The sequence below is a fragment of the Podarcis pityusensis genome (genome assembly GCF_964106645.2).
Source record: "Podarcis pityusensis genome assembly, chromosome: 6".
Lineage (NCBI taxonomy): Eukaryota > Metazoa > Chordata > Lepidosauria > Squamata > Lacertidae > Podarcis > Podarcis pityusensis.
The window spans coordinates 72,053,838-72,076,040 of record NC_138030.1 but is presented as its reverse complement, the minus strand read 5'-3'; the positions used below and the strand labels follow the sequence as shown (position 1 = coordinate 72,076,040).

At 43.7% G+C, this 22,203-nt stretch overlaps 1 protein-coding gene across 2 annotated transcripts in view; it reads right to left on the bottom strand.

The window, feature by feature from the left end:
• Window positions 1–2,960: 2,960 nt before the first annotated feature.
• The window catches only part of LRRC8C (leucine rich repeat containing 8 VRAC subunit C), a 38,803-nt gene continuing 19,560 nt past the window's right edge, over window positions 2,961–22,203 (bottom strand). The window contains exons 2-4 of one of the 2 annotated variants that reach the window (XM_081008623.1): window positions 16,012–16,102; window positions 15,013–15,154; window positions 2,961–9,639 (exon numbers count right to left, since the gene is read on the bottom strand). In XM_081008623.1, the coding sequence (XP_080864749.1) occupies window positions 7,369–9,639; window positions 15,013–15,150 (2,409 nt within the window). In that variant the 5' untranslated portion in view covers window positions 15,151–15,154; window positions 16,012–16,102 and the 3' untranslated portion in view covers window positions 2,961–7,368. The remainder of the gene's footprint in view (window positions 9,640–15,012; window positions 15,155–16,011; window positions 16,103–22,203) is intronic. The other variant, XM_081008622.1, reaches the window with a different exon arrangement.

The window sequence follows — 22,203 nt, the reverse complement described above, 5'->3', positions numbered from 1 at the left end:
GGGGCATAGGAATTCATTCATTCCCCCCCCCAAAAAATATAGTCCGCCCCCCCAAGGTCTGAGGGACAGTGGACAGGCCCTGCTGAAAAACTTCGCTGACCCCTGCTCTGGAGTATAACTGGGTCAATATGAGCTTGCTTGAAATGTGGCATGTTAAAATAAGAGGAGGGGGAGTCTGTTGGTGGGTAGAAGATTGGGGGGAGGGCAACTGGGGTATGTTAAAGCATTCAGTGGGTCAGGGACCATAGACCATGGGGAGCGGTTGGGTCTCCTGTGTCAGGAACAGGTTTAGGAGATGAGAGCTTTTCTTATGAAGGTTTCTGTGGTAAAAAACACATATGGAATACACTCCCAAAAGAAGTAGTGATGGCCACCAATTTTTATGCACACTTGTGCACAAGTTTCTCGTACACATTACTTGGCTGGAGGACTGCGGTGCAAAATTTGGGACAGTGCAACTCTTGAAGCTGTGATCCGAAACACCAGCCCTGAAAGATCTACATTGGATCAAGGTATGTTTCCAAGCACAATTCAAGGTGCTGTTGCTGACCTTTAAAGCACTAAATGGCCTCAGCCCTGTATACCTGAAGGAGCATCTCAACCTCCATCATCCAGCCCTGAAACTGAGATCCAGCACTGAGGGCCTTCTCACTGTGAGAAGTGAAGTTACAGGGAACCAGGCAGAGGGCCTTTTCGGTAGTGGCGCCCACCCTGTGGAATACCCTCCCATCAGATGTCAAGGAGATGACCTTTAGAAGACCTCTGAAGGCAGCCTTGTATAGGGAAGCTTTTGAATGTTTGTTTTATTATGTTTTTATATATGTTAGAAGCTGCCCAGAGTGGCTGGGGCAACCCAGTCCAATGGGTGATGTACAAATAATAGAATTATTATTATTATTATTATTATTATTATTATTATTATTACTATTATTATTATTTGTCTGCTTTGAATGCAAACTGGATTCTTGCATTTGTCCCTCAAGCCTATGGCTAAACAGCTTTCCACTTCATTCCTTGCTCTAAATTTTATGCATCCTTCGCCCCTTGCACGGAACAAGAAGTTGCTATTTTTGGCTGAAAGAATGAACTTACTGTCCTGAGTCAATTTCCCTAGCAAACGACAGCAAGCTAAGCTGCAGGGACCATTTCCTGGTATAATATACAGGGTGAGAGGAGGGACTGGAAAGGCGATCTCAAGATACAGCTCCCTTAGATGTTTTGGGGAACTGGCAGCCACCACAGTCACTGGGAGGCTTCTTAATGCATGCTGCCTCGTTAAGAGGTAAACGAAGGAACTGGAGCTTATACTTTGATCACAGTGAAAGGCCCAAACTGATAAATGGGCACATACCCTTTTGGAAGCCCATTTACCAAGCTGAGTAAGGGATGATCACTGCAAAACGCAAGAAGCTTTTCACCCCAGTTGTTGTTTTTTAAGGTCAGCGAGGGACAGGAATGCATGAACACGCAAGCTATCCAGGAAATCTGTCTAAATGCTTACTGCTATTCTTAGTGGAAGAACAACAGATTCGGCCTGGAAGCATCTCCATGATGTCAGAGCATTGTTTCATTACAATGCACTGTCAACCGGATGCAGGACTTGTTCAGAAGGTCAGAGGAGCACAACTTAAATCCTGGTAGAAAATAGCGTTCAATTACATTCGCCCCTCTCCGTGAAAATCAGTAACCACATAACCTGCACTGCATTTACTGGAATCTAATGCTCACCGTTTTGGGGCCAAATTATGTTGAGAAAACTAAGGTTGAAAGTGATGTTTTGGTTTGTGGGTTTTCTTCCGTTCTTATTTTTATTATGCGTTTTGTGTTTTCATATTGTGAACTGCCCTGAGATCTACGGATGGAGGGTCGTATACAAATCTAATAAATAAGTAACAATTAAAATGTTCAAATATTTTCTGTATTTTTCGCTCTATAAGACGCATCAGACCACAAGACGTACCTAGTTTTTGGAGAAGGAAAACAAGAAAAAAAATTCTGAATCTCAGAAGCCAGAACAGCAACAGGGATCGCTGTGCAGTGAAAGAAGCAATCCCTCTTGCTCTTCTGGCTTCTGTGATAGCTGTGCAGCCTGCATTCGCTCCATAAGATGCACACACATTTCCCGTTACTTTTTAGGAGGGAAAAAGTGAGTCTTATAGAGCAAAAAATACGGTAATATTTGTGCATGCCAACACACACACACAGGCTCTACTCCTGCTCAAGATCCACTGAAAGTGATGGGCAATTTGTCCCATTCATTAGAGCTTTTAGTAAGACTTTCATCCCCCCCCCACACCCCCATTTGATTTGGGAACACTTTGCATCAACAAAAAAGGAGGCTGCCTCTGCCGTGTCCATTTTCATCCTCTTGTCATTCACCACTTGCTTTAGAAGATCCACGGTCAATGCATTTTAGTTCCCAGGCATCTGGCCATGGGGCTCTCCTTTTGGTGAAAGAACCAAAGCAAGAATGGGCATATTTTTCCCCCACTGAGGGTCACGTGTCAGTGGGTGCCAGAGGCTAGAGGTGGATGGAGGCACCCTTTCCCTTTTGTGCCACACACATGAATTTAAACAAAGCTCCGCAGGAGACGTTACTCACTTTTGAAATAAAGGCATGCGGAAGAAACAGTTTGGTGAAATGAATACCGTTTGCCTCAAAATGCTACATTTGGAACAAACTTTATTTCATCTCCCTGCCCCATTGTGCCTTCTGTAGCACGACAGAACACAAGCTTATGCATTAGAGGGTGAACTGACGGTATAATGACTCCGGTTTGGTTTTGAAAACAGCATCAAGATCAAATTCCAGACTGTTTCAATGCACTTATTTCAACACACTGTTTTCATTACGTTGCCCCAGTTTTTCAAAACCACTACATTTTGCATTCCCCCAGGACGAAACACCCCTTACAACAATTGCACCAATATGAATTAAAAATTGATTCAGACTAGATGACCATGATTTGCTGTAATGTTTTATGTGGTTGACTATGGGCAGATATACGTTTGTAATATATGAAGCAAAATGATGGAATACATATGGCATTTCTCTGTTGACATAACTTCCTGACCTTGGAAAGAATTAGGAAAATGGCTTTTTCTTAGCAAGAACTTTTCAAATATATCCCGATAACATGATTTTGCACATGATTTGCACAAACACCAAAAGAGTAAATATAAATAAGAAGTTAAACATTCATTTACCTGAGCTTGTTTCATGACATTACACGACAATATATTTTTTATTTTTTTTAAAAATCCCCAATAATTTTAAACAACATTAAAAACTAGCGCTAACAGGAGCATCTGCAACTTCTGTTTAGAAAAAGAATGTGCTGTAAAATACATGCAAGACACCGTTAACCATAATAAATGCTTTCAATACATGAGAAAGAGGCCTTTTAAAGAAAGCTCACTCCTTAAATCATTTGTTTTGAAGAAAGTCCAGAGAAGTTAATGGAAGTTCTCCAAAGTCAGTGACTAGAGAACTGTAGTCTGGACTGAATGCTTTCACTGACTACAGCAGTTTTGGGGACTGGTTCACACAACTGCAAGACCAAGATTCTAGGTTATATCCAAAACCAGCCCCACTCAGAGTTGGCCCATTGAAGTTAATGAAAATGCCTACACTGAGCAGGACAAGTATTGGCTACAAACCACTGTCTGTACAATGAACACATGCATTTACCTCCCAGCATGTGAAGAACATGGCAGGCCCAAATCTCAAAACAAAATACTAATGAAAACGTCGTAGAAATTGTGGTTATTCCAATGTCCCTCCATGTAGGGGTGCATGTGGGTGCAATTGAAATTATTCAACCCCCATTGCAAACTGGGTTTATTATCAAGGTTTACAGACTTTGCAATAAGCAAATCAAACGAAAGCGGAAATAGCTCAACACAATGGATGCTTCAAGTGGTTCCCCCAAATTCAGTTGAAAACGCAACTTATACTGGCTTTTCCAGTCTCACACCTGCAATGGGGGTTAAATAATTTCAATTGCAACTCTCTCTCTCTCTCTCTCTCTGTGTGTGTGTGTTTATCCAACTAGAGTTTGTGTGAACCAGTCCTTATTCACAGGTAGATACAGTGCACATTACCTACATCACAAACACTGGTGCAACTTGTGTTTGTTCTGGTTAAGAAACAGGTCACATCTATGTCATACATTCAAAGCACTCTTGTGTCACTTGCAGTGTTAGAAACTGAGATATGAACGCTAGGAGCTAAATGGCACCTTAAACCAAGGTTGTGGGCGCAACAACGGAATGTCCAGGCGCGCTTTTTTAATAACAAAAATACAAGACTGAAAATGAATGAACAGTGGCTAAAATATTATGTTCATTTCCCACACGGTCTAGTCCTTCCCCTGCCCACCCCCCTAATATTCTTAAGAGGGTCTCTTCTCCGGTTGTCAGAGAGGGGCTGGAAGTGGAGAGGCAGAAAAGGGTCCTCCTTTCCTTCCACTCTGCAGTTTTCATCGGAAATCTTAGGAGTAGCACTGCGCCCAGAGCTCAGAAACTGCTGGCGCTAATGAAATTCCTGGTTGCATAATCTGCCTAGAACAATGGGAGTTTTGAACACTGGTCACTTGAACAGTCATGGCATCCCCCAAAGAATTCTGGGAATGATGGTTTGTTAAGGAGGGCTACAGTTCCCAGGATTCTTTGGGGGAAGCCATGACAGTTCAAGTGGTATAAGAGTGTTGTGTTTGTATGGTGCGGATGTGAATATAAACAGCACCTTTCAGCTTTACCACTGCTAGATTTTATTGGTGATATACAGCCATTGGAAGCCAGCCCTTGCGGTGGGAGCAAACCACAGTTTAGGGCCACAGCCTCTTCCCCCAATGCTCCCAGCCTTACCATAGTCTCAGTTTTCTAATCTACAGCAGGTGACTACAGAAAGTCACTGGTGGAGCAGGCACATTAAAGGGGCTTACATTTATTAGTAGCAACAGTGCTTTGGTTTACATTAGATTTGTACTTTTAGAAATGAATGCTTTCTTCCTCACAATCTGCTGAACCTCAGAACCGTAAAGCGTGCGGTGTTTTGCTTCAACCTCTGACTTGTTTACAGATAAGGATGAAATGAGTTGAATGAAAATGAAAGAGAAGGAGAAAGTTGGCTGGATCAGAGCCTCATCCTAAGATAACCTTGCTGGGTTGGGCAACAGTGATTGTGTATTACGGATAATTGTTCTTATACTTATTTAAAAATGGGCCTCCAGTTTTATGATCTGATTGATAGCTAACTTCAACAAAAAAACACATTGAATCTTGCATACTCCACTCACCCACCCCTCTATAATGCCCATAAAGTTTAAGCAGAAATACCAGATTTTCTCTGTAGCATGACATCTTTTGGGGAAAGTGAGTTCTGCTGAGTTTAGTGGTTTCCTCCCAGGCAAACATGAATACAATCACAACTTTCATTTGGAGAGGTTATGAGTTTTCTAATGAGGGCATTTCTAGCCAGACATTGCCTCACAGTTTGACGGGTAATGTCATAATAATCAATTTATGTCTCTGCCTCCTTTTTATGGTAGGCAGTTCACAATAACACCATCATTCCCTCTCCTCAGGGACCCCTAGATACTTTCGTTCCATGAAAGAAGTGAGGGAAATCCCTAATACAATTCTCAACATCTCCACTAACAATAATTTGCAGGATTCTTTGAGGGGTAAGCCACAACAATTAAGTGGCTATCAGTTTGACATCTATATTCTATGGAGTACATCTGTCCTTAGAGGATTGCAAACAGCATTCACGACAGGATATTCACAAGCATTCTTCGGCTGATTCACTGGCTACACGCTTGTGACTTGCAAAGATCTTCGGATGTACATTGGGGAGAACCAACACTTAAGGAAAAAAAAAGCTAGGGGGGGAGAGAAAATTTACACAGTACAGTGGAACCTTGGTTGTCAAATGAAATCTTTTCTGGAAGACTGTTTGCCTTCCAAAACATTCAACAGCAAAGGGCTGCTGGCAACTTTCATTGAGAAAATTGAAAAACACGCCTCGGAATCCGTTCAACTTCTGAGACACGTTCAAAAACGGAAGCAATTACTTCTGGGTTTTCGGTGTTCAGCTTCCAAAACACTCGGCTTCCGAGAAGCTCGAAAACCGAAGTTCCACTATACACAGGACAACCTTTCGTTGGAACACAACCTCTAGCAGAGGGTTCTGACCATGGCTGAAAATCCCGAAGATGGAAAAGGTGACTCAAAGATTTGGCACCACTACAGAGAGCGGAATCCTAGCCAAAAGCATTATTTTAATAAATTAGAATCTTCAAGGGAACAAGGCTCCTGTTTGCCAGCCATGGCAGCACAGGTTCGATCCACAACCACAAAACAGGATTGACTTACTTTATTGTCAAAATGAAGCCTCTGGAACAGGGAATGACAGTTACCCACAACTAGGATAAAAAAGAAGAATAAAGAGGGTACTTGGTGCCTTAAGAGATGGGGAACCTGTAATCCTCTAGATGATGCTTGACTCCAAACTCCCATCAATCCCGGACAACATAGTCATCAGTCAGGGATGATGAGAGATGTCGTTCAGCAACACCTGGAGGGCAACAGGTTCCCCAGCCTTGGATAAGCTGGTACACAAAACTGAATCAAATGGCTTAGAGTTGCTATGGCAACTGTACATTCATCTACTTTCATATAGGTAACCTTCATTCAATGCCTTGGAACATACTGACCGTATTTCTGGAGAGTGACCCCCCCCCCCCATTTTTTAAGGCAGACAAGCAACTTGATTTCACTGATACAAAATAAGAACTACACAGACCCATTTGTATCAAGGCAAAATAAAAATTCGAACAGTTACAAACACCGTTGGGTGAGGAAAACCAAGTAAATTTTTTATATATAAAATATATATATATACATATACAACCTAGTCCAAAAATGTCCATACAAAGGGACCACTAAAATAATAAAAAATAGACTTTAAAGGCATATTCAGGCTAGCTCGTGATGTACAAGGCATTTGACAGGGACGAGTTGCTGTAAAACAGGGGTGAAAAACCTGTGGCCCTCCAGATGTTGCTGAACCACAAAATCCATAATTCCTGGCCACTTGCCATGCTGACTGGGCATGTTGGGAGTTGGAGTCCAAAGAGTCTATAAGGCTGTTGTAGCCTGGGCATCATTTTGTAAAGCACATTCAAGTGGGGTTGGAGACCCCAGACTACGTGGTTTCAAGGCCCTTCCAGACATGCTTTTTGTTGTGCATTCATAACGATTTGTGCCCATGCTAGCTAAGGCTGATGGGAGTTGGAATCCTGTAACATCTGGAGGGCCAAAGGTTTCCCCACCGCTGCTGTAAAAGATCTAAGAGGGTTGAGCTTATTCTGCCTTCATCTGCTCCCTGACATCTAAGGGCAAGGTTTCAAACAAGGTGTCTTCGACCACCAGGCCGCTCCTTTTCAGTGCTCTGCATTCACCGAGTTCATGGGGGAGAAATTCCAGGTGATTTCCTTTGATGTCCAAGTAGGTCAGCAATACCAGATTCCCAATTTTAGGCGAGAGAACGGACAAGTTGTTCTTCCCAATCTTCAGCGTCTTGAGTTTTTTGCAGAAGTAGAGCTCGTCCGGCACACTCTCCACTTTGTTGCAAGTGATTGAGAAATACTGTAAACTTTGCAGCACCCCAATTTCCGGGGGAATGAACCGGATGTCATTGTAAGACAAGTCTAAGTATCTAATTTTGTTGCAGAGGAAGAGGTGGGATGGGAGGACCTCTATCTTGTTGTGGCTGAAAGAAAGCCGTTCCAGACTGGAGAGCTTCTTTATGTGCTCAGGGATGTAGGTTATACTGTTGTGCCACAGCTTGAGGACGGTGAGTTTCCTAAGGTGCTGAAAGCTAACAATTTCCTCTATTGATTTGAGGTTGTTTTCCTTCAGGTCTAATTCCTGGAGACTGGCAAGACTGAACACAGCATGAGGAATGCGCTCCAAGTCGCAGTGCACCAACTCTAGTTCCGTCAAGTTGGCCATTTTCTTCAAGTTGTTGAGCATCACCAGCTTAGTGCCGTCATTGTGGATGCACATTTTCAGAAGGTGACTCGAAACATCAACCACGGACTGTGGGATTTTGGACAGGTTGCTTTTAATGTACAGAACTTTCAGGTTCTTGAGTTCCCGAAAGGACTCCAAAGTTATATTTTTAGAAATGTCATGGCACAAAGAACCAATCAAGTTCAACTCTTCCAAATTTCTGAGCCCATACATCCAAGGTGGCAGTTCTCGGAAGTCATCAAATTTGACATTCAAGACTTTCAGATTTTCTTTCAGGAACGCCAGGGCTGCACTGTGGATCTTTGCTGAACATTGGTACAATGAGAGCTCCTGGAGATTATCCAACTGCACAATGGTGGCTGGTATCATGACGTTGTTAATTATTTCGAATTTCAGTGCTTGAACCTCTGTTATTTCAAAAACAGTGTCGGGAAGTCCGGACAGCATAAAGAGCTGTAGTTCCAAACGGTTGTGGGCATTCATCTGCAGTCTTTGCCTCAGCTTCTCCGCAGTCCACTCATTGTTCAAATTAAGCTGTTTCAGTTTGTTTTCGCTGACCTCGGAAAGGAACACAGCAAACCTCTTGGAATAAAGTGGGTCATATTGGTCTATCATGTGTAGCATAAACGCAAAGTCATTGCGGACATCTGGGATGTCGTCGATGCCAGTCTCTTGCCGGACATACTCAAAAGAGTATTCTTTGAGCGAGCGGTAAAATAGCCAATACAAAGTGTAGAGGCATGTAAATCCATAGATGCTTACAAAGCACAAATAGCAGAAGGAAAGCTTAGAAAAGAGATGCGCCATCGTATGGTTGCAAGAAAAGTTCTTATAACCGGTCATGTCCTGGATGTCAACATCGCAGTCTACAGTGAACTGAACCTTTGAAACAAGGGCGCTGTTGTAGGCAATGATGATAAGAAATTTAATCACCTTCAGCACCGTTTGACGAACGTACATCGCGTAGAGCAGGTCCCCTTCTTCAACATGAAGCCGGAACTTCTTCACTTTCTCAAACAACGCTTTGGCCTGTTCTCCTTCCTTTTTATCCAGAGCTCCCGGGGTCCCTTTATCCACAATGAACTTCTCAGGTATTGATCTCAGAGACTGAGCCTGGACCAAAGTCCCCTCTGCGCTAGGTTGGACTGTGTTTGACCTGCTGATGTTGTTCTTCCTGTTGTCCTTCTCTTCTGAGTCTTCTCCAGAGACCTCCGACAAAGCCCTCGTGGTCCAAGGAGAGTCAAAGCACTTCCCCAGGATGGAGATGAAATGTTCGATTTTGGAACTTGACCCGGGGAATTTGAACCAGAAGTTGCTACACAGCATGAACACCAGAGTGTGGATGAGGACAAGGTAAGGGAAGTATTTTGCGTACCAGTGCAGGGCACGCTCGTAGCACATTTGGTTGATGAAGCTGTACTGCTGGAGGTCCAAGTCAGTCTTGAGGCCCTTCATTTCAACAGTAGCAGGAGGTGTGGATGGCTTGGGTGGAAGAAATGGAGTCGCGTCTGAGTCTAGATTTGACGCATTGGGAAGGTGAGAGTTGGTCTGCGGAGGCTGCACCCTTTTTGGAAGGCATATGATCTTATCCTGCATAACCTGCAATGCACACAAACAAAAAAAAGTTATTTTAAAAACTGTACCATTTTTCTTTAAAGTAAAAGCATGCAATCTGCTTGATCTCAAAGAATAAGGGAATGGTCTACACCATACATTTATGGCCCGTGGTGCTATCATAATATTTTGACCACTGACATGTCCCTTACTTGTTGGTACTAGAATCAAGCAGCCGTGGGAATGAACACAGAAACTCACAGTACTGTGCTTCTTTAAATTGCACATTTACAAATAATATATTTTCAGTCTACTCCACCTCAAGATTTTTGTAGTAGATTAGAGGATCCCCACTTCTTTCAGGTTATATGAGAGCCAGAGTGGCGCTGTGGTCAAGAGTAGTGTTTCTCATGTTGTTGGACTACAACTCCCATCATCCCCAGCTGGCAGGACCAGTGGTCAGGGATGATGGGAGTTGTAGTCCAACAACAGCCAGGGACCCATGCTTGAGAAACACTGGGTTACAGTGGTGCACTAAGACCTGGGAGGTTGCGGTTCTGGTCCCCACTCAGCCATGAAGCTCACAGGGTGACCATGGACCAGTCACTGTCTCTCAGCCTAACCTACTTCACAGGGTGGTTGTGAGGGTAAAATGGAGAGGGGGAGGACCATGTACCTGAGCTGCTTGGAGGTCTGGTGGGAGATAAATGCATCAAATAAATAAATCAGAACCCAAAGCCACCTTGGCTGGCACTGATGGAATCACAAAATAGTAGAGTTGGAAGAGACCACAAGGATCATCTACTTCAATCCCCGGCAACGCTGAAATTTTTTTGCCCAACATGGGGCTGGAACTCACAGCCCTGAGCTTAAGAGTCTCATGCTCTACCAACTGAGCTATCCAGGAAGCTGTAGTCCAAAACAAAGGGAGGGCCCCAAGTTGGAGTGGGCTGCTTTAAGTCAAACAGCTATTAGGAACCGCTACAATCTACCACTTCTCAGTGGTGTAACATGGGGGGCCCCACAGGGGTGATTGCCCCAGGTGCGAAATTGTTAGGGGGTGCAAAATGTCAACCCCCGGTGCTGCCTCAATACACGCTCTTCTGTTGCTTGGCTCCGTTGAAAATGCAAACCAGTACAGAAATATTGCAAAATTAATGAATGGTAGAATGATGTCGGATAGAAACTAAGTGGTCTTTAGCCGAAATGTTATAAGGGAATATGAAAAAAAATGGTTTATTAATAGGTAAAAATCTAAAATTACAAATACTTTATGATTAACGATTAGGATACATAAAGAGGGGAGGGATTTGTTGAACTAATAACTGAATTGGAATACAAAAAAGGGAGGTGTGAGGAGGTCCTGGAAATAAGCAAATGAAGGCTAAGTAACGGAAGGAAGGAATTGTTTTTAACTGTTTTTATTTTGTATTTTTCTTTTTTCTTTTTTTGTCTTGTAATATTCTGAAAACCTTAATAAATATCTTATAAAAAAAAGAAAAAGAAAATGCAAACCAGAAAGTGACAACAGAATGCCTCTTCTTTTCTTATCTCTGCGGCTGTCATTTCCTGGGTGATGCTGACGCTGTTAGGCAGTTGAATGCACATGCGTACTCTATCCATTTCCCTCCCATTCCCACACCCTCCGCACAGCCCCGGGAGCTGGCAACCCATGTTATGCCACTGCCACTACTGTGCTGCTGTTCTGTCCACTGCCACACAGAGTGGATGCTCACAGCCCCTTCAAGGCGAATATGCACAAGACAGATGAGAAGGCTTTGCCAAGGAAGAAGTCCACACATGTGGAGAAGCGTCTACTTCCCTTCAGAACACAGTGGAGAAATGACTCATCGCATCAGTGCTTATATACGACCACAGTTCTGCGGATGACAAATTTCTTTTTCCATCCCCAGTACAATTAGTCTGGCGCTGTTTCCGAGGACGGCACAACCCAAAAATGCAGCTGTAATGTACCATTACGGAGTGCTCAAGGCTCCTTGGGTGCTTTCAACTGTCATGTGTCTGACAGGGAACCAGACACCTCGCAGGATTCTACCCTCTAAATTAAATATTTAGCACTGTTATCAATAACAGTGACACTGCAGATGATGGATTGGTCTCGGCTACTGGCATTACTTGAGCGATCACAGATTCATGCCAGGAGGAAAAATCCTCATTGGCTTCGGTTGAAGGCACAGCTTGCTATCTAGAAAGAGCATTTATAAAATAGCAATAGGCAGGAATGCAAATATTTGCATTCTCACATGCCATTTCCCGGAGCTGCGCTCGCTTTGCACATTCTGAGTGTGCTTACTTCAGCAAAAAAAAGAAAGAACTGGCTGGTGGCTTCTATAGCCAAACAAGATCCATTTTCAGTGTATTCATGCAATAGTTTAAGGATATGGTAGTGCAAAAAGAAGGAACTGCCAGAGCCAAGAAAGAGGCAGGCAGCCACGCCACGAGGTCAAAATGGGCAACCTGAACACAGCTCAGTTTGTTCCTGAGGGCAGATGCGCAATGTACATTTAAAGCACATTCGGTGCACATTTACAGCGCATAGCTTCCCCCAAAGAAACTGGGAACTGTAGTTTGTTGAGGTTGCTGGGAATTGCAGTGCTGTGAGGGTGAAACCACCATTCCCATGATTTTTTTTGGAGGGGAGTCATGTGCTAATATTTACGGGACCGCCTCTCCTGGTATACCCCGCAGAGGACCTTAAGGTCCATGAATAACCATTGTTTAGAGGTCCCGGGCCCTAAGGAAGTCAGACTATCCACCAGGGCCAGGGCCTTCTCAGTGATGGCTCCAACCTGGTGGAATGCTCTGTCCCATGAGACTAGGGCCCTTCAGGATTTAACCTCCTTCTGTGGGGCCTGTAAGACAGAGCTATTCCGCCTGGCCTTTAATTTGAATTCAGCCTGATCTTTGATTTCCTTTCTCTTCCCTCCCCCTCCCCTTTTATGAAGATTACCCGCTCTGAGACCCCACAGCTAATTCTCCCCTGGCCTCTTCGCTGGCCCAAGTAGGACCAATTCAGCCAGCTAGCCCTGGTGATTATCTAATGCTTATTTCCCCTAAATTGATTTCCGAATTTTGAATTTTATTGTTATTCATGTTTTTATACTGTATTTTATGCTGCTTTTACAATTAAGTGTTTTAAATTTGTTGTTAGCCGCCCTGAGCCCAGGGTTTTGAACCGGGAAGGGTGTGGTATAAATAAAAAAAATATTATTATTATTATTATTATTATTATTATTATTATTATTATTATTATTATATTTGCTAATATTAAGCACAATCTCTAATTTAATTAACTGTAAGATAACCACGGGCACTACAGGGCTGGATCCAGACTTAGTAATACAGTGGTACCTCGGGTTAAATACTTAATTCATTCTGGAGGTCCGTTCTTAACCTGAAACTGTTCTTAACCTGAAGCACCACTTTAGCTAATGGGGCCTCCTAATTCCACCGTGCCACCGGAACACGATTTCTGTTCTCATCCTGAAGCAAAGTTCTTAACCTGAAGCACTATTTCTGGGTTAACGGAGTCTGTAACCTGAAGCGTATGTAACCTGAAGTGTATGTAACCTGAGGTACCACTGTACTTACCGGTATATCAGATCAGACCCATTGAAATCACTGACTTTTGAGTCCCCTTCTGCAGTACACATTTAAAGCAGCTTCATACCACTTTAAAAATGGCTCCCCCCACCATTATCCTTTAACTGTAGTTTGTTAAGGGTCAATGGCCATCAGTCATGGGTGCTTTAGCTGAGATTCCTGCATTGCAGGGGGTTGGACTAGATGACCATTGAGTCCCTTCCAACTCTAAGGTTTTAAGTTGCTAGGAGAGCCCTATTACCCTCACAGAGCTTCAATTACCAGAGTGGTTTAACAGCCAGTCACTCTTCCCAAGGAACCCTGGGAATTGTAGCTCTTTGAGGGGTAATAGGGGTCTAACAACTCTCAGGATCAATAAAAACTACAGTTCCCAAGATTCTTTGGAAGAAGCAATGACTGCTGAAGGTGGTATGATGGGCGGTGCAGATGGGACCTGGCTAACTTGAAATCCCATTTAACTGGGATTAAGCCTTTTTTAAATTCAATAGGACTTCTCTAAGCAGACCTGGTTAGGATTGTGCTGTCCGTGTGGATCCAACCCAGAAAAGACCAAGAGATGGAAAAAGAAATATAAACCTCAACCTGTTGCCCCCAAGGGGAATGGATTGGTTTTGTAATGCCTAACATGGTTCAAAAGAACATCTCTCAACTTCCTTAGGTACAGTTTTCCTGGTTCAAGGGGGGCTTCCTCATAATTCTAGTCCAACAGAATGTTACAAAACTTTTGACACTGTTGTAGAGACCACCCTAAACAAGTCTGGACAATCTGATGTTGTTTAAACTTTCAGCTAAACCTTGTGGAATTAATATGAGTTATTAGTTAACAGCCAAGCCATTAAGACTTTCCGTTATTTTGCCTTTCGGGAACGTTTATTAATTAGGGGGCATTAAATAAAACAAACACTGCCATGTCATCTCTAAGCAGAACCAAGAGAGAAAAATAAGACCAGACATTGCCAAATGGTGGGAAGAAGAGGGAGAGAGCCAGAAATGGGTGCTGCTTTTCCCTTCAAAGAATTCAAGCTATTTAAGAAAGTATCACACACAAAAGTGGAGGGAGGGGAGGATAAACTTGGTTTTGCCAAGCAAGAAAATGGATCAGGCTCAAAGCTTCTTAATTGTTTGCGTTTTGACTTGATGGGGAAACGACAAATTCTGAGGTTTCATTTTGCAACTTTCAAGTGCACTTTGAGAACTTTTAAGTGGAGTGAATTTTAGCAGCAGGGAGCCAAAAGAACTGTGGGCAGGTTTTTTTTTAAAAAAGAATGTCCATGTGGATTCTGTTCATTGATTAGATTCCAACCTATAAGCACTTTTTTAAAAAATGGAAAGGTTCCACTTAGTAAGTTTCTCTCCTGTATTATTTAACCAAGGATTAGTAGTACAGTCGTACCTCGGAAGTTGAACGGAAATCATTCGACTTTCAAAACATTCAGAAATCAAGGTGCGGCTTCCAATTGGCTGCAGGAAGCTCCTGCAGCCAATCGAAAGCTGCAGAAGCTCTGTCAGATGTTCTGGTTCCAAAGAACGTTCACAAACCAGAACACTCACTTCCGGGTTTGCGGTGTTTGGGAGCCAAAACGTTTGAGTCGCAAGGTGTTTGTCAACCAAGGTACGACTGTAGTAGTAGGAGTAGTGGTAGTAGTAGTAGTAGTAGTAGTAGTAGTAATAATAATAATAATAATAATAGAAATTGTGACTATCTGTCTTCCACTCTGACCAACTCTGCTAGCACTTGGGAATAGTTTTCCAGCCCTACCTTGGCAGAATCAGATTGCATTCCTGTTTGTTTACCTGCAGCGTGCAACCAAAGACGCCAATCATCAGCATGGCAACGGAAAGGTAGTCTGTAAAGACATCCCACCATGGCTTCAGCACCCGGAAGGCTGGCTGCTGCTCAGAGAACTGGCGGAATTCAGTGATAGGAATCATCGTCCTGAAAGACAGCGAAGGGAGGCGGGGAGAAATGGTTAGGGTGCTTCTCATTCTCCTTACTTCATTCCACGTTACTTAAAAAGTGAAAAGACCCGTTTTCCTCCTCTGTTCAAGGAGATCACAGAAATTCGCACTGATGTGACGGCCTGGCCCATGAAACCTAGAAGCAGGTGTTGCTAAGTCATCAAATCAGGAGGTCCTTGGTAGCATCAGCTCTTCCCAAGTCTCTCCACTGAACTTCCCAAGGAAGTGGTTGGTTTCCCAGGCTGGCTCTCTGATTTGTTGAGAACCTCACAAGGCAACTCAGTGCCCCAGATGTTGCTGGAATACAGCTCCCCTCATTCCAGACCAAGGCAGGCTGATAGGAGTTGAAGTTCAACGCTGGCCACCCTTGTTATAAGTGAGTGCATCAAATGTTCTTTCCAAACTTGGAAATTCTGTTGGGGTCTTAAGAGTTATCAGGCCAGGGCTTCCCAAGTCTGACCTGTCCTAATAGGAAAATTGCTCCTTAGAATTCAAAACCTTGCTTTCCAGACCTGTCTGAATGGGACCTGCCTCATTCTAAAATGGGCTGGTTATGGACCCCAGCTACTCAACCTACCTGTCAGTCCCAACTGAGGAGACTCCTGTCTGTCTTTTCCAGAAGCTCTTGGGGGCCCAATGTATATCAGCTCCATGCTGGAGTGGATGTTTTTCATGCAAGAGTTCCCAGATTCCGTATCTGCTATCTCCAGTTACAACTGGGAAAATCTCTCATCAAAACCCCTGGAGAGCTTATGCCAGCCAGGGTAGACAACTTTGATCTAGATGAGCCAACTATCTGACTCAGAATAAGGCAACTTCACATCTACTGCTCACTTGTGGCTTCTTCCCAAGCCATTATGGTAGTGCCTAAATCCAGTAGCCCTGAGGAACGTACAAATAATTAGCTCCAGTCTGGTACTATGCCCTAGAAAAGCAGAGCATTGGTCACTGCCCTTCCAAGGCCTCAACAGGTGTTTTTTTTTGGGGGGGGGTGGACACCTTTTATCACATCATCAGTAGCATAAGTAGGATGCTAAATGAATATTACAGAGATCTGCACTCAGCTTACGTACAAAGCATTTTTTTAAGCTGCAAAATTGCATTCCTTTGCTTGTGGAATTCAACTGGGTTACGAATACCTCTTATGCTCATATTCACAATTTCAAAAGTCTCTGATACTCTGATGATTCCAGGACTAGTGTTGAAATCCAAACTCTGGACACCATTAGAGGCAATGTGGGGAGGATTCCCCCCCCCTTCTGTTTCACAAGCTCATTAGCAAAAATGAATGGATGCCAATTGCAAATACAGTATTCGGGCAAGAACGGCAGGTTTCAGTTTCTAGCTTTGCTTGCTAAGCAAGGCTAAAGCGAACATTAGAGCACTTTCTAGGAGGGCATCAGAAAAATTCCTGAAGCAAAGTGCCCAGATAAGCATGGGAGGGGGACCCAGTTCAACATTTTCCTGAAAATCCCCATCGCAGAACATTAGCCGGTCAAGGACATCACTTGAAAATGCAGATGCACCAGAAGCTATTATCATGTGCAAAAATCTCACATGTAAGCAAAGTGCTTGAATTGAAAGGTCACAACTGCCCACCTGCACTGCAATTCCACTGGAGAGGGAGACAAACTGCCAGACACAGCAGAAAGAGCCGTCTAACCTTTTCTCAAAGGACAACAATCCTATTCCATGCTATCGTTCAAAAGACCACGAAGTGAACTGCACAGAAAATGGAGGATGATTTATTTCTCCCCCCTCCCCTCTTATTTTTGCTTTCCTCTTTGAAGAATGGTTTGGTAAAGCTCTGCCAAAAGTTACGGGAAAGCACGAGGTCTCTTGCTTCTGCAGTTCCTGTACTCCCCTGGGAGAACAGAATCAATTCATTAGAGGATTCAGCAGCACAGGCTACACAAACCTACCCGTATTTTTCGCTCTATAACACGCACCCGACCATAACACGCACGTAGTTTTTAGAGGAGGAAAATCCGTAGGCATGCCACCCGTAGGCATTCCCTCCATAACACGCACAGACATTTCCCCTTACTTTTTAGGAGGAAAAAAGTGAGTGTTAGGGTGCAAAAAATACGGTAATTGCTCTCTGCACTTCTGTCTCTGCACGGTCTCTGTGAATCCACGGGTACCTTTGCTGTACTGTATCTGTTCTCAGAACTGTGGTCTGGGTCTGTGTGAACTGGGCCAGGGAATATGAGGGTGGATGGTCCAAGACTCTTGTTTTCAGATCTGTTCCAACCCTATGATTCCACGACACCCCATTTGGATTTCTGAAAATCTCTACTTACTCTCAATTTCTTTTCTATAAACAAGTTACTCCTTGCTAAGGGTGGTGTTTCAAACCAAGCAAACAGAGTCTTTCAAAGCCCCTTTCAAATTGTTGTTTCCATATCATGGAATCAATAATTTTGGGGGGAGCCTAAATCAACTTTCTGTTTGATACAGGAAGTCTAGAGCTAGGACTTCCCCCACCAGATACTACGAGAGCTTCAGCAAGATAAGAGTTGTTCTCCCCTGAATGAATCAGGGTCCTCAGATTCTCAGCTTTCTTTAAAAAGAGAAAGTACATTTCCAGCATTTGTAGGACTTGAGACACGAGGCAAAATGAACAAGAATTTGGCTTGTTAGAAGTTATTTGTTTATTTATTTAAATATGTGCGTACAACTGTGTCACAACAACAGCAATTTATCAAAGCGGCTGACAGCAAAAAAACCATACAGTAAGGCCATAAAAGAGTTAAAAACAGACATCAATTAACGGTTGTGGAAGGAAGTGTCCTTAATTGCCTGCACCTGCCCGGCAAAATGTGAAAGTTTCCAGCAGGCATTTAAAAGTTGGCACAGAAGTTGCCTGCTGAAACTCTGTTGGCAGAGTATTCTACAGGACTGAGTTGATGACACCAAAGACTCTGCTTCTCGTTGTTGTCAAACGAGCCTCACCAACTCAGGGAACGACCAATGACACATCTGCAGAAGATCTCAGTGATCGAGCTGGGATTTAAGGATTCAGGACATCCCTGAGGTACCCTGGTCCTAAGTTGTGCAGGGACACATTGTTCAGGCCTGCAGGAAGACACGATCCAGCGATGCAGACGTCAGAGACTTCTACATACGCATGAACTTTGGTGATGCCTCCTTGCTGACTCCCCTGACTTCAGGAACTTACACAAAGAGAGATCAATGCTCTCCCTCACTGGGCAAACAGAAGCACCAGCAAACCCAACATTTCCTAAACAAATTAAGGGGAAATAAGATAATGAGCTTGAGGCAGGGAATTGGGAGGGAAGCAATTTAGCTGCAGATTCTAAAATGGTCTCTTTGAATTCTGTGTTTTTCTAATTAGCTTTCATCAGTGGAAATAAAGAAAAGCTGTCCAGACAGCAAGGAAGTATTAAGTATTTTTGCCTTTGGAGATGCAAGTACACGTCAGACTTCAGGAGGTCCATATGGCCTGCGTTCCTGGATAAGAAGAAAATTAATTCATTCATCTTCTGCCCACTGGCGTCCCAAGGGAACAGCACTTGGGTGAGTCTTCAGGACGAAAACAGGCTTGGTTGCAGAATTGTTCTCAGAAGAGAGACAGGCAAGGGATGAGGATGGTAGCCAGATCAAAATAAAACAAAATCCGGGGGTTTTGAAGCTCGGGCTACAAGCTTATACACATCTAACTTGTTTGAAGAAGTAGCTGCAAGGTTAGCCATTTCTCCCAAAGTATTTTGGCACCGCGCTGATAAGCTGCAAATGATCTGCAAAGCCATCACCTCTTAAGGGTCTGGCCCAATGCCCAAAATGACTTCAGGACGGCGCTTTGGGAACAGATCCTGGCTCGGTGAAGCAAGTGGAAATTTTCTGGTCTTGAACTAGATGGGCAGAGGATCAAGAACCCAAAATTATGACTCTACACAATATGGTACAAAGAAGGCACAATTAAGGTCTATGTCTCACAAGTAGCAGATGAGATGATAGGCTTGTCTAGACTGTACTACTTCAGATCAGAGCTGGAGGCTTCAATTATAGCAGGAATGGGAAGCATGCAACCCTCCAGATTTTGTGGTACCCTCAGCCCTCATCATCCCTGACCATTGGCCATGCTGGCTAGGGCTAATGGGTGTTAGAGGTCCACAGATTCTCCATCCCTACATTATGGAAACCTTCTATAATAAACATTCCTATAGAAAATTAGCCCCCAAGGGAGAATGTTAGAGTAGAACTGTATTCTTCTCATCACCTATTTTTCTTTGGGGGGGGGATCTTTTTATTTTTGATAAGGGAAGCATTCAATAGTTTGAACTCCCACCTGCAGTCTCAGATGGTACAGTCCAGACACAGGTTTCCCTACTGTTTTGGAGAACTGGGCCAAGGATTGTTTTTGTCCTGATCCATGGGGACGCCTACCACCACAAAGAGGTTATGACCCCCAAAAGGGGAAAGGTCAGTATTCATATGGTTGCAAGCAGACAGGAAGGTGAGGTGAAGCAGGATCAGCACCTTGGGAGAAGAGCCTAGACATGGATTTCAGGACCACAGTTAGCGATCCTGCAGCTGAGGCAAAGCATACAAGTGTCTCATCAGCAGCAGATCCTTATTGCCTGTGTTAGGTATTCATTAACTAGAGACCCAGCCTCCTGAATCTGACTGATTAAAAGTCCCACGGCCTTCCTCTGCAGCCATTGGCTTCTTCTGGGTCCCGAGTTTCAAGTTGTGGGGACATCTCGGGGCTCTCCTGGTCCTCTAAGTCATCTGTGGGTCAACCTCAGAGCCTGGTGACAGAGGGGTCTCTTGAAGGTTTAGGGAAGGAGGTGTGGGCTCTGGTGACAGCAGTTCTGCATGACATGGACCAAGGAATGGATCCATCTCCTTGAGGCTCACATCATTGGAGGACCCTGCTTCCGTAGATTCCAGGTCTGGGGCCATGACAATTCTGTGTTTTTGAAAGCCAGCTGAAAAACGGCAGCCAACTGCTTCTAGGACAGCCTTTCTCAACCTGTGGGTCCCCAGATGTTGTTGAACTACAACTCCCATCACCCCTAGCTAGCAAGGCCAGAGCTCAGGGATGATGGGCGTTGTAGTCCAACAACATCTGGGGACCCACAGGTTAAGAACCGCTGTTCTAGGAGAACTGTTCTGAATGTTTTTGTGTACCTAAAACTTAAAAGTATGCATGTGCAGAAACACAGAGAAATTAAACTTGCTACACAGCCTGAACAAGAATAAAGTGCAACAGATGTTTCTGCTGATACTACATGCTTTAGTGCTGGTATTGATGGCCCCTTTCCTGCTATCTCAACACTTCTGTCCATTATCTTATAGTTCAAAAGTTCCAACATAGGCTGAAATCCTATGCACATTTACCTGGAAATAAGCACCATAGAGGAGATACATCTGAGTCGACATCTGCAGAAGGGAACAGCTAGTTAACCTCTTGTTTCTTAGAAATTTGTGTCTCATCATTTAGCAAAAGCCACATGGCTGAATTACAGTTTGAACAATGAGACTTCTTCCGATGAAGCATTATTTCTGACTCTCACCTTGTGTATGCATATCCCTCTTTCAGCTTATTTCTAGCACAAGAAAGGATCACCTAAAGAGGAAGGCGAGGCATGAAAGAAATCACACATAGAATAGAACTTCAAATCCAAATCTCCCTTTAGCTAATCCTAGGGTCTATTTCTCAGAGGATACAGAACCACCACATCACACACCCAACTTTTTTGGTCGGATGCTTGCAGGCGACGCTGTCCAGCCAATTGCTAATGCTACACAGTGGCCCTGGACTACAAATTCCATCATCCCTGACTATTGGCTATGCTGAATGGAGCTGATGGGCATTGGAGTCCAGACCTGAAGAGCCATTGTTTCCCCGCTTCCTGCTATGCAAAAGCATCTTGAACCAAACTGGTAACTCTGCAATAATCCATCCTGGCATAATTGTACTCTGATTTCACAGTACTACTTTTTGCTCAGTGCCAAAGCAGCTACCTCTGAGTATTAGATGCACATGGGTGTTTCTATGTGTGATTTATAGTGTCATCTGGAGAAGTCACTGAGTGCAGCACTCAGAGCTGATTCCCATATTAATCTCGAAAGCATTTAACTTCATTAAAGAATTAGAGAGCTTGCTATCTTAATTTATAGACCTGGCCTATAATAAACCTGATGCCTTATTGCCCAGGATTTAAACGCTCCAAATGCATTTCAATTGCTTTCACTCAATGCCCAGTAGATGAACAGTTAAGAAGGCTTTGTGGTGCTGTGGGCTCTTCAGAGGTTGCAATGCTTTTTATATAATGTTGTAGGATAATTTTCAATCACAAGTGGAGAAGGGGCACTTTTACCTTACCTATGCTAGGGTAAATGAACGGGAAACAGACAAGGCATGAACATGGGGTAATAATCCTGACGTGCTATAAATCTGCAACTAACAATATCTGCTTGCCAAGTTGATCTGAATGGGACTTTTGCAGAAATAAAAATGCTTAGGATTGTAATCTATATAACCTGCTGTCCATGAAACCTGATCCTTCCTGCAGATTTTGCAGAGCTAGCATTCTAGATCCTCTGATCAACGATTTGGCTCTTCGTTGACTGAATAAATGTCAGAACATAGGTGGGAGACATGCCGTTTTCCAGTCCCCTGAAGGATACACCCTTAGTTACACTGTCTGAATCAGCTCCAGGCTCTACTGATTTGATCATTTGCGCTAATCCTGTAGCCACTTTTGAAACTTGCACAGAGCAGCAAGCAGATGATGGTGTTCCTTGTGCTACTGTGCCACACCTTGAAATGTTAAGTGGGGATTCATCCAGGAAAAAGCCTGCACTGCTGCAACATAGCTCCTGCTTCTCAAATATTGGGAGAAAGCAAATGGGCAGACCCAGGGTGCCTGCGTTCCATTTGCAGGGCCGGGTTAGAAGCATCAGAAGCTGAGTCAGACAACTGGTCCCTTTTGCTCAGTATGGTATCCACACAAACTGGCAATGGCTCTCCAGATTGTCAGATGGGGAGGGAGG